The 13072-nt window shown below is 39.4% G+C and overlaps 1 protein-coding gene across 1 annotated transcript in view; it reads left to right on the top strand.

Moving 5' to 3' along the window:
- The window catches only part of LOC118853324, a 65506-nt gene that overhangs the window by 38952 nt on the left and 13482 nt on the right, over positions 1-13072 (top strand). The window contains 5 exon segments of the mRNA XM_036763370.1: positions 432-667; positions 2068-2221; positions 3401-3574; positions 7358-7664; positions 9395-9576. Coding sequence (XP_036619265.1) covers positions 432-667; positions 2068-2221; positions 3401-3574; positions 7358-7664; positions 9395-9576 — 1053 coding nt within the window.

The raw sequence follows: 13072 nt of genomic DNA, 5'->3' as shown, positions 1-13072 counted from the left end.
CAGATGTGAGTGGCTTTATGATGCCACCATTTTACTCTAGTCCGAGTTTATCCTTACACAAAAGCCTCACTAACAACCCCACAGATAAAACCAACATTGTCATTTCTCTTTGGTACCAGAGCTCGGAGAAATCAACCTAGAAAAGGTCAGGATCTCCTTCTCGGGACCAGCGCCCTTGTCTGTAATTGGAGGAAATGAAGTCCCTGAGAGTCTGCCCCCCTTCCCCCGCCAAAGTGAACAGCTGGTTGCAGAGCCAGGTCTAGAAGTGTGGCCTCTCCACTGTTCTGGAAGTGTTATCTTGCATTCACCTTCAGCAAGGGAACACACTCTCCCAGTGACAGCCCTGGGTGATGTGGTCTGCCATAGGGCTTAGTGGGTAAGGTAGGGCTCTCTACCTCCTCGCTGATTGTCTTCCCATTTTCTTTCTGCAGTGCCAAAAGAGACTGAAAAAAGACTCCTTTCCCCTACAATATGCTCTGGAGCTGCTAACAGTCTATGCCTGGGAGGAGGGGAGTGGAGCAGATGATTTCAACACAGCTGAAGGCATCCTAACAGTCCTGGAGCTGATTATAAACTACCACAAGCTCTGTGTCTACTGGACAGTCAATTACAACTTTGAGGATGAGACCGTCAGGAATTACTTGCAGTCCCAGCTCCAAAAAGAAAGGTGCCAATGTCTTCACCATCTTTCCCTTGACTTGTGGAAAAGCATGAAAAAAAGTCCTAATCCATTGAGTACTTTCCATGACCTCATCTAGAATCAGGAGACTAGTTATCTCAGGAACAAATCAAAATCAGAACCTCAGAATTTCAGAAGAAGCCTTAGAAAACAATGATGAAACTATGATCGGGCAGGATTTACACCAGGAATGCAGATCTGGTTCAATATTAGAAAAATAATGATGCTAATAGTTATATGGCACCTTGAGACCTACAAAAGGCTTGGCATACATTACCTTAGTTAATACTCAAAGTGCAGTCCTGATTTGAAGGAAATACCTAGATCACAGGTAGCAGAGAGGACTGTATCTGGTAGTAACTGGAATGTGGATTTAGAGTCAGAAGACACCTACATTCTAACCTCTCTCAACGTATTTCTTCATCTGCAAAATGGAGACAATGGTACCTACCACATAGGGTTGTTGTAAGGCTCCAAAGAAATAGTGTTTGGAAAACACTTTGCAAACTATAAATTGCTATATACAAGCAAATTGTGTGTAACTATTAGGCCATTTTAGAGATGAGGAAACTGAGGCTTGGGGAGTTTAAATGAATTGCCCAAGGTCACACTATTAGTGTCAGAGACAGTGTTAGAACCCAGATCTCTCTTGACTCCGATTAGAGCACTCATTTCTATTATACTATGATGCCTCTTAGAAATCAGTTGATATAGCCTCCTCATTTTAGAGGGAAGTAAACTGAATTGGAAGAAGGGGAAATGACTTCTCTAAAGTCAGATAGCATGACAGATCCAGAGCTAGAATCCAGGTTTCTGGATTCCTGATAATTTTCCATTTGGGCTACAGGGAAAGGGGAGAGAAGTAGTGGAAAGAAAGAAAAAAGACAACATTGCATTTATACATAGGATCATAGACCTAGGGTTGGGAAGAACCTCAGAAGTCTTCTAGTCCAACCTGCTAATTTTACAGATAAAGAAACCGAGACACAAGCAGGTTAAGTCATTTGTCCAAGATTACACAGATAGTGTCAGAGATGGAATTTGAACCTAGACTTTCTGACTCCAGAGATGGTACTCTTTCTTACTGCCTGCCTGTTTTTTTCAGTCATTTCAGTCATGTCTAACTCTTTGTGACCCCATTTGGGATTTTCTTGGCAAAGGTACTGGAATGCTTTATTTTATCCTAATAATGGTTTTTCCATTTGGGGAAACTGAAACCCAGAGAGGATGTGTGGTCCAATGTCCGACAGATAGAGCCGCACTAGAGACCAGGTCTTCTGAATCCTAGCCAAGGACCTTCCTTTGTCTACCCCAATCCTAGCATGCTTCCAAGGATCATATTTTCCCCTGAGAAAGTTCATCCCTGATTCTTTTGCATGAATTTTTAGGCCAATCATCCTAGATCCAGCAGACCCAACTAGTAATGTCAGTGGAAGTGATCCCAAGCCCTGGGAACAGCTGGCCGAAGAAGCAAAAATCTGGATATCTTCCCCCTATTTTATGAAGCAGAATACTTCATCTTGGATGCCCTGGGATGTACTGGTGAGAGAGAGAGTGAGAGCAAGAGTATGAGAGAGAGAGAGAGAGAGAGAGAGAGAGAGAGAGAGAGAGAGAGAGAGATTCTAAATATGTCTTAATATTTGTTCACAGCAATAACCCTTCATGACAGATTACTGACTTCCATCATAGGACATAGACATGAGCCTCCTGCTCCTTGTCTCTATCACATCTCCCTAATGTTCCATTTTATGCTTGGTCCTGTCTCAGACTTCCTCTGCTGCCCCTAACCTTTGCCCTCCTGACTGCTTCAAAACACTGAACCTTAACATCTTCGGTCAATCCAATCGTGCTTTTGTCCCAGAAATCTTTTCCCCCTTTCCTGCAGATGGATTGCTCTTTCCAGTTTATGACTTATCACCCATGCCAATCCACATTCTTAGCAGTCTGTTTCAAAACTTGGCTTGGATGGTGAATGCTGCCACCCCCAAAGGAAAGAATCATTTGTCTCTGTTTTCTTTATATTTTCTATTCATTCATTTATCTATCTATCTATCCATCTATCTATCTACTTATTTATATACCTCATGTTTCCTCTAGCTCAATGTAAAGTGAAGGCTGGTTTGGGGGTTTTGAAGGCAAAAGCTATTTTTAAAGTTGTCTTTTGCAAGTATGTTATGGGTTGGAGAGACAACTTCTTATACCTCATACACCCAATGCTCGGCACATTGTCCAGCACATAGTAGGGATTTATCTATCAACAGGCATTTATTAATCTATCATATGCTGGGAACTGTCCTAGGTGCTAGAAATATAAATACAAAAGCCCCCCAGAGGGCTTATATTTTGGAGATAGGAGGAGATAATTAATTTAATTAAGGTTTCCTTAAAATTAAGGCTTTCTCTAACAAATCTTCCCTGACTGGCCAGCCTAACCCCTAACCCCACAAACACTTATAAAATCCTTTTACAATTCTTCAGTTTTTCCTTCCTAAGATTATCTGATACTTAGAGAAGAGAGATAGGTCATGACATTGCATAGAATTTTTGCTTTCCATTATTGGTGTCTGTATGTATTCATTAATTATGTTTCCTCCATGAGATTGTAAGCTCCCTAAGGACAGAAACTATTCCTTTGGAGGGCCTGATTGTTTTAGGGCATGGGGATTATTAGACAACATACTGGGTTACTTAATTCATGTGCTTTATCTGTCTCTTCCCCAGCCAGCATCTCTTTATGTAACTCGAGGCCATAAGCTTGATAAGTTCATCCATGATTTTCTCCAACCTAAACAAGAATCCCTGGATCAGATTGGAGAAGCTGTGGACATCGTCTTTAAGTTCCTGACAGAAAAATGCTTCAAAAATTCAACCATAAATGTTAAGAAAGTTGTGAAGGTGAGAATTATTCTCCTAGTCCCACTCTTTTAAAAAAATTTTCACTTAATAGTATTTTTTCAATTACATGTAAAGATAGTTTTCAACATTCATTTTTGTAAGATTTTGAGTTCCAAATTTTTCTCCTTCCCTCCCTTCCCTTCTCCTTCTCCAACATAGAAAGCAATCTGATATAGGTTATACATGTACAAATATGTTAAACATAATTCCATATTAGTCACATTGTGAAAGAAGAATCAGAACAAAAGGGAAAAACCACGAGAAAGAAAGAGCAAAAAATTAGTGAAAATAGTATACTTCTATTTGCATTCAGACTCTATAGTTCTTTCTCTGGATGTGCTCAGCACTGTCCATCATGAGTCTTTTGGAATCCTCTACCACAGTTGATCATTGCACAGTGTTGTTCCTACTGTGTACAATGTTCTGCTCATTTACTCAGCATCAGTTCATGTAAGTCTTCCCAGGGCTTCTCTGAAATCTACCTGCTCATCATTTCCTACAGCGCAATAGTATTCCCTTACATTCACACATCACAATTTGCTCAGCCATCGGCCAATTGATGGGCATCCCCTCAATTTCCCATTCTTTGCCACTACAAAGAGAGCTGCTAAAAATATTCCTGTACATATAGGTCCTTTCCCCCTTTTTATGATGTCTTTGGGAGACAGACACAGTAGCAGTAGTGCTGGATCAAATGGAATTCACAGTGTATAGCCCTTTGGGCATAGCTTCAAATCACTTTGCAGACTGTTTGGATCAGTTCACAACTCCACCAACAATGCATTAGTGTTCCAATTTTCCCACATCTTCAGCATTTATCATCTTCCTCCTCTGTCATAATAGCCAATCTAATAAGTGTGAGGTGGCATCTGAGAGTTGTTTTAATTTACATCTCCCCAAGCAACAGTGATTCATGTCTATACATAGCTTTAATTTCTTCATCTGAAAATTTCCTGCTCATATCCTTTGACCATTTATCAATTGGGGAATGACTTGTATTCTCTCTCTCTCTCTCTCTCATCTTCAACTTCTCATTATCAAGTATCTCCTTCCCTACTGCTTTTATATTGTGTACAAATCTCCTCCATCAGCCAAACTCCATGAAAAAATTTTGACACACACTGCCTCTATATCCTCTCCTCTCCCTCATTTCTCAACCCTTTTTTGTCTGGCTTCTGACCTAATCACTTAATTAAAACTGCTCTTGCCAAAGTGACTGGTGACCTCTTAATTGACAAATACGATAGTCTTTTCTCAGCCCTCATCTTGCTTTAGCTACCTGCTGCATTGGAATGTTGACTACCTTCCCCTGGACACTCTTTTCTCTATAACTTTTCATGACACAGCTATATTTGTTCTTCTCTCATATACCTGTCCAACTACTCCTTTTCAGGCTTTTTCCTGGTTCATCTTCCATATCATGTCCCCTAACTTTGGGTGTTCCCCAAAGCTTGGTCTTGGGCACTCTTCTCTTCTCTATACTTTCTCAGTGATCTCATCAGTTCCTATGTGTAATTATCACAACTACATAAATACCCAGATTTTTATGCCTAATCTCAATCTCTTCCCTGAGCTCCAGTCTAATTATTGCTTTGCTCTTGGACATTTCAATCTGAATGTCCTAGGAACCTATCAAATTCAACATATATAAAAAGATAACTCAATACCCTATTCCTCAAGCTGACTCTTCTTTCAAACTCCCTTACTTCTGTTGAAATTTTCTATCCACCATTCTTCCTTCTTCTAGATTTATAACTTCAACATATTCCTGTACTCCTTACTTTCACTCACTACATATATCCAACCAACAGATTGCCAAGTATTATCATTTCTACCTATGAGACATCTCCTACAATTAATTCCTTATCTCTATTTATACAGCCACCACTATAATTCAGGTCTTTATCACCTCTCACCTAGATTACTGCAGTGGTCTTCAAATTGATCTCCCTGTCTCAAGTGTCTCCCCTTATGCAGAGCTCTTACACAGAGCTTTCAAAGTGATTTATCTCAGGCAGAGATCTGACTATGTCACTTCCCTACCCAATAAACTCCATTGGCTCCCTATTACCCCTAAACTCCTGTCTGGCTTTTAAAGCTTTTCACAACCTGTCCCCAAACTATTTTGCCAATTTCATCATACATCATGTCCACTCCCATACTCTGCAATCCATCCAAACTTATCTTTGACTCTGTGTCTTACATATGACACTATCTCCTAACTCTGTGTCTTTGCATTGGGTGATCCCTCATGCCTGAAATGCTTTCCCTTCTTAACTCTACCACAGAGAATACCTCTCTTCTTTCATAGCATAGGTCAAGCTATACTGTCTTCATAGAGCCTTTCCCAATTCCTCCCTATTTACTATTGCTTTCTTTACTAAACTCTTCTGCATTTAGTTCTTTTGTATTTATTCTCTTTATATTATTATATATTATATTATATGTTTTACGTGTGTGTATGCATATATGTATTATTCGTCTCTTCTATTAAAATGTCAGCTTCTTGAAAACAGGGATTCATTGTGATGGAATACTATTGTGCTATAAGAAATGATGAACAGGCAGACTTCAGAGAAACCTGGAAAGACTTATATGAACTGATACTGAGTGAAGTGAGCAGAACCCGGAGAACACATTGTACCCAGTAACAGTCACAGTGTGTGATGACTGACTTTGATAGACTTAGCTCTTCTCAGCAATGCAAGGACCTAAAACAATTCCAAAAGGCTCATAATGGAAAATGCCATCCACATCCAGAAAAAGAAATATGGAGTCTGAATGCAGAGTGAAGCAGACTATTTTTTTTTTGGTTTTGTTTTATTTTATGTTTTTCTTTTTCATGGTTACTCCCATTGGTTCTAATTCTTCTATACAACATGACTAATGTGAAAATATGTTTAATAGGAATGTATATGTAGAGCCTATATTGGATTGCATGCACTCTTGTGCAGGGGGGAGGGAGGAGGAGAAAATTTAAAACTTATGGAAGTGAATGTTAAAAACTAAAAATAAATAAATTAACTTAATAAAAAAAAGAAAATAGAGATTCATTTTTTTGTATCTGTATCCTCAGAGGCTTGCACAGCAACTGCACAGAATTGTTTTAATTTGCATTTTAAAAATTAATCAACAAGTATTTATTATGTACCTACTATATGAGGCTCTGGGTGGTATAGACAAAAACGGAATAATCTCTACTCAAAAGGAACTTATATTCTAATTGGAGAGACAAGTATATATTAAAAAATGTATGGCATAAATAAAAAGTTAATAAATGTACATATATCTATATATACAAAGTAACAAAATGACAGGGAGTTTGGGAAGGAAGACACTACCAGTTGGGAGGATTCTTTACGCAGAAGATGGTGCCCTGTAAGTGGTGGCTGGAGAACCAACCCAGAATTGCATGGGGTGCCAAGGAAGCTAATGGGACTTTAAGCCACACGGAGGCATGCCCAGTGTCCATAACCAGGCCAAGGATAGTCCCTCCAGGATTTTTCTTGGTCAAGCCATGTTTGGACCATTAGGCCATATCTGACAATTTGTCAGATATATTTTAGAATGGGATTCTTGTGCAGGTATGGGTTAGACTGGGGACCTCTAAGGTCACAGGTCAGTTTTAGAATTCTGATCTTAAAAGGAACCTACCCTTTAATGATTTAATGAGGTCTAGACATACTAAGGGACTTGCCTGAGGTCACACAGGAAGTAAAGTTAGGATGCCTTTCAACTCTGAATCATGAGGAAAGACAATCTACCACTTTTCTTTCCCGTTAGGGTGGATCCATTGGCAAGGGCACAAACATCTGTGACCCTGGCTGGAGCCTGTACCCAAGAGGCTCCGATGTCGACTTGGTTGTCTTCCTTAGCTGCTTCCAAAACTACGGTGATCAAATTGCCAACAGGTCCATTATCATCAAGGAAATTCAGAAGCAGTTTGAAATCTGTCAGCTGAAGGAGCAGTTTGAAATAGAGTTTGAGGTCACAAAATGGAAGAACCCACGAGTGCTCAGCTTCACCCTGAAATCCAAACTTCTTAATCGGTGCCAAGAATTTGATTTGCTGCCAGCCTTCAATGCCTTGGGTGAGACCTTCCCTGGCCTTGGCTCCTAAGAGAGGATAGGGGAGGGAGGGAAGGAAGAAAGGAAGGGGAGAGAGAGAGAGAAGAGAGAGAGAGAGAGAAGAGAGAGAGAGAGAGAGAGAGAGAGAGGGAAAAGAGATGGAGAGAAAGAGAGATCAACACTATCAATACTATGCTCCCCTTTTAGCACAAAGAAGTCAAGATAGTACATATGAAGTGTCTTGACTAATGGTACCATCATACTTGGGATTATAATAAACTCTGGGAATTTATATACATCATTTGGAATAATGATTGCTAATTCCATGATTTCATTTTAATTGTCTTCCCCTTAATAAAATTTTCCTCTAATAACTTTGTCCTCTCAAGAGACTCTGGAGTTTTTCCAGAGTTTCCTCAGGAGACTCTGATGCAGTGTGCCCTGGGGTACCATGCTTGGGTTTTCCAGGTTTACCAGGTCATGGCATGAGCCAAGAAAGTTAGAAAATGGCCCCAAATATTCCTGATCCCTTAAGGTTATGACAACATGATTCCACAAATTCTAACCATCCAACCCACAAACTATCAATGTTTTCCCCCAGAAAAGGCCCTATGAGATCTTCCAGGACAGGGACCCCTTCTTAGAGTCAGGTACTAGGAGTATAAAACAGAATATTGGTCACCCAGAGGGCTCAATAAATAATTGATGACTTTTCCTTCCTTTTTCTTTTCCCTTTCCTTTTGCCTTTCCCTTTCTCTTTCCCCTTTCCTTTCTCTTCCCTTTCCTCTCTTTCTTGATAACTTTATCAGCTCCTGTTGGTTTAACTATTATCTCCTAATGAGTTCACAGTCCAAGGAGGAAGACAATATGCAAATAACTATGTAAAAACATGATATATACAGGATAAATTGGAGATAATCAAAAGATGGAAGGTGCTAGCATTAAGCAGGATCAGGAAAGCCTTCCTGCAGCAAGTGAGATTTTAACTAACACTTGAAAGAAGTCAAGAAAGCTAAGAGGCAGAGATGAGGAAGGAGAGAATTCTAGGCATGGGAGACAGCCAGTTAGGTGATAGAGTGTCTTATACAAGGAATAGCAAGAAGGCCATTGTCACTGGATCACACGGTCCATAATGGATTGTTATTAGTAACAGAATCTGTAATTTCATAGTCCTCCATTAAAGGCTATTCCATTAAAGTTTCACTATGGTCTGGAGATGACCCTCTATTCTAGAGTACCAGCAGAATGTAAGCCCTGACAGTTCCAACCAAGCTGGAAAGCTTTTAATTATGGGCTACATGGCTGTGGGGCACAAATTAGCCCAGTTAAGCCTGGAGAAGCTTGAGCCCAGGTGGGCTGCAGGGCATTGAGTTTTTCAGACACAGTAACTGTCAAAGACCACCTACCAAACTGTATAGGGACTGCACTCTCCATCATTGGAGGAGATATCCACATTAATGAAATCACTGCTTCTTGAAGTATATTTACATGGACTTTATACTTTTCAAATTACTTTTGTATACATTCTCTCGTAATTCAGAAGGGTGTCACGATATCTAATTCCTGGTGATTCTACAACATTACTAAACATAGTACACATTCTTATCTTCCAGAGCATTAAATCTAAGAGTCAGTGTATGGTTTTGACCACCTGTGCTAGTGCTGATTCAAAGTCTGTAGTACTAGAATGTTATACAAAAGTACTTTGAAAACTGTATAGCACATTTGATTATTATCATTTTTCCCACGATAGATTCATGGGTTCCAAAATCTAAACCAGACGCTGAGACTTATATCAAGCTCTTTGAATTATCCGAAAGCAGCGTCGGGGGTGAATTCTCCACCTGTTTCACAGAACTGCAGAGAGACTTCATCAGATCTCGTCCCACCAAGCTTAAGAGTCTTATCCGTCTGATGAAGCACTGGTACAAACAGGTAAATTTCTTAAAATAGCCCTTCTAGTTTTCACATTAATCATGGTACCAATGAGATTTAGAATTTGCTGTTGATGCATTTCTAGATTGTGTTTACAATTTACAAAGGGCTCTTTGCACAGCAACTTTGTTGGGGCAGGTAATACAAACGTTGTGACCTCCATTTTATAGATAAGGGCGCTGAGAGTCATGGATGTGAGATGACTTACCTATAGCTTGTGTCAGAAATCAATTCAAACTCAGATATCTTGGGTCCAAGTCTATTAGTCTTTCCATTTCAGCACAGAAGTATTAACCTGTTCATAGGGCACCACCAGGTGCTGTGCCACAAGCTCTTTCAACATGTGGCTATAGGGAGAGGACAAAGCAGCCACTTTTGGGGTTATCAGGTTCTTTTGCCCCATATTTTACCCCAAAGCATCTTTAAAGGCTCCCTAGCACCAACCCCAATGGTATAAGTCACACCTAAAAGTTTGTGGCACTACTCTCCTGCCACCTAATTGATTTGAATGAATATTTATCAGGCACCTACTGTGTGGAAGGTCTTGTGCTACAAAATAAGACAGTCCTTGACCTCAAGATGATTAGGTTCTACTGGCAGAGATGGGGGTAGAGGGATACAATGTGAACATGATTAAGCAAACGCAAAATAGCAAGAAGACATTTCAAGGGGGTGAGAGTGATCATCACTGGAAAGAACTCACAAAGGCCTCTTGAGGCACTGGGCTGTTCTTTGAATAAATGTAGAGATTGGCTCTATGAGGTTAAACTGAGAAAGAGCATTCCTAATACGAGCAATATCAGAAAAAGGCAGAGAGGTGAGAGGTAGGTTGTGTGGGGACCATTAATAAGCCAACCTGACTAGAACGGAGAGTGTATGAATGATAGCAATTTTAAATAAGACTAGAAAAGGAGGTGAAACCCAGATTGTGTTTTCCCAAAATGAAGAACGTTTTACATTAAATATTTCCATAATTATTCATCAACTGAACCTGAAAGAACAGATGCCAGGACAAATGCAAGTTCAGTCCTGTTATGAAAATAAGTGTAGGGTCCTAAAAGAAATGTTTCCAAGCTGCCCAAGTCCATAGTGACAGCCACATCAGGAAGTTAACTTTTCCCAGAGCAAGCCAAGAAAATCTTCAAAATAAAGAGGTCTGCAAACACTAGGGTGAGAGGCTGACCAGGAGCACAACATGGTGGAAGTGGCATTGGCCACAGGCTGTGGAGCAACAGCAGCAATGCCAAGGGATGTTAAGGGGACTGAGCACTTGGTCATCAAGAGACTCTAGGGGACCCTTGTGCTAATACTAGGAGTAGGAGCAGGTACCATTTGGAAGATCTATCAACTATTACCCATTTCCAGGTCTCAGTTCTAGGGTAGAAAGGAGAAGTTACAGTCATGAGAGAGCAAAGGTTCTACCTATACGATCAGAATGCAGACCAAGAGGGCAGTGATGAGACCTCTCCCTGGATCACACCACATTTGAAGAACCAGAAATTTATGGTCCTCCAGATCAAGCTGTGAAAGCAGCAGAAGAACAAAAAAGACAGTCATTCCTCTCAGGAGTATGTAGAACCCAACTCTAACTTAAAGTTCAAAGTTAAGAAATAGACTTTTAAAATTAGCAAACAATGAATCCGAATAAAAAGCTACAATGGTGAAAGAGAAGCTCAAAACACAAACTCAGAAGAAGACAATAACTTGAAAACATATAAGCAAAGCCTCAAAGAAAAATGCAGATCAGACACAAGCCCAATAAGAATTACTGGAAGAGATAAAGAAAAGTTTTTAAAAAGCAAAAAAAAATTTAATCAAATAAGAGGAATAGAGAAAAAATGAGAAAAATGAAAGCACTTCAAAATTATGAAAAGAGAATTAGTAATAGAGGCACAAAAACTATGGAGCAGATACAGGGTAATAAAAGTGTAGTAATCAACAGAGGCACAAAAATACTGAAGAAAATACCTCCTTAAAAAGTAGAACTGGTCAAGCGGAAGAAAATGACTCCATGATAAATCAATAAACAGTAAAACAAATAAAAATAATGGGGAAAAAAGAGAGAGAGAGAAGAAAATTTGAAATATCTCACAGGAAAAAAAAACAACTGACCTGGAAAATATTTGAGGAGAGATAGTTTATGAATTATTGGACTACCTGAAAACCATTAGATAAAAGAGTTAAACATCATATTTCAAGTAATTATGAAGGAAAACTGACCAGAGATCTTAGAACCAGAGAACAAAGTAGAAATTGAAAGAATCCACGGATCACCTACTGAAAGAAATTGCCAAATGGAAACCCCCAGAAATATTATGGCCAAAATCTAGAACTTTCAGATCAAGGAAAAAATACTGAAAACAACCAAAAAGAAATCATTCAAATACCATGAAGTCACAGTCAGGATCAGACAAGATGTAGCAATTTCCACTAAAAAGGAGTGGAGGGTTTGGAGGATGATTTTCTGGAAGGCAAATGAGATAGGATTTTTTTATAATAAATTTATTTTTAATTTTTAGTTTACAATACTCAGTTCCACAAGTTTTGGGGTTCCAAATTTTCTCTCCCTCCGTCTCCTCCCCCCTCCTCTCAAGATGGCATGTAATCCAATGTAGGTTCTACATATACCTTCACACTGAACTTATTTACATAATAGTCCAGCTGTAAAGAAGAATTATAACCAATGGAATGAATCACGAGAAAGGAGAAATGAATTCAAAAAAAGAAGGGAAAAAAAGAGAGCAAAAAGTTTACCTCAATCTGCATTCCGACTCCACAATTCTTTTTCTGGATGTTCATAGCTTTTTGATCGTGAATCTTTTGGAGCTGTCTTTGAACCTTGCATTGATGAAAAGAGTCAAGTCTACCAATGTTACTCCTTACAGATACCATGTGTCTGTAATCATGTATGATGATCTCCTGGTTCTGCTCCCCTCACTCAGCATCGGTTCATATAAGTCATTCCAGGTTGTAATGAAGTCCATCTGCTCCTCATTTCTTATAGCACAATAGTATTCCATTACATTCATATACCACAATTTGTTTAGCCATTCCTCAATTGATGGGCATCTCCTTGATTTCCAATTCTTTGCCACCACAAAAAGAGCTGCTATAAATATTTTTGTACATGGGGTCCCTTTCCCATTTTTATGATCTCTTTGGGATATAGCCCTAGAAGTGGTGTAGCTGGGTCAAAGGGTAGGCACATTTTTATAGCCCTTTGGCCATAGTTCCAAATTGCTCTCCAGAATGGCTGGATCAGTTCACAACTCCACCAACAATGTAACAATGTTCCAATTTTCCCACATCCTCTTCAGCATTTATGATTTTCCTGTTTTGTCTTGTTGGCCAATCTGACAGGAGATATGTGGTACCTAAGAGCTGTTTTGCATTTCTCTAATCAATAGTGATCTAGAGCATATTTTCATAAGACTATAGCTGTCTTTAATTTCCTCCTCTGAAAACTGCCTGTTCCTAAGCTGCCTAGCAAAACTAA

This window comes from Trichosurus vulpecula, chromosome 1, assembly GCF_011100635.1.
Source record: "Trichosurus vulpecula isolate mTriVul1 chromosome 1, mTriVul1.pri, whole genome shotgun sequence".
In the NCBI taxonomy this organism is placed as follows: Eukaryota; Metazoa; Chordata; class Mammalia; order Diprotodontia; family Phalangeridae; genus Trichosurus; species Trichosurus vulpecula.
Note: the sequence above shows the minus strand (reverse complement) of the source record. Positions and strands in the feature narration are given on the sequence as shown.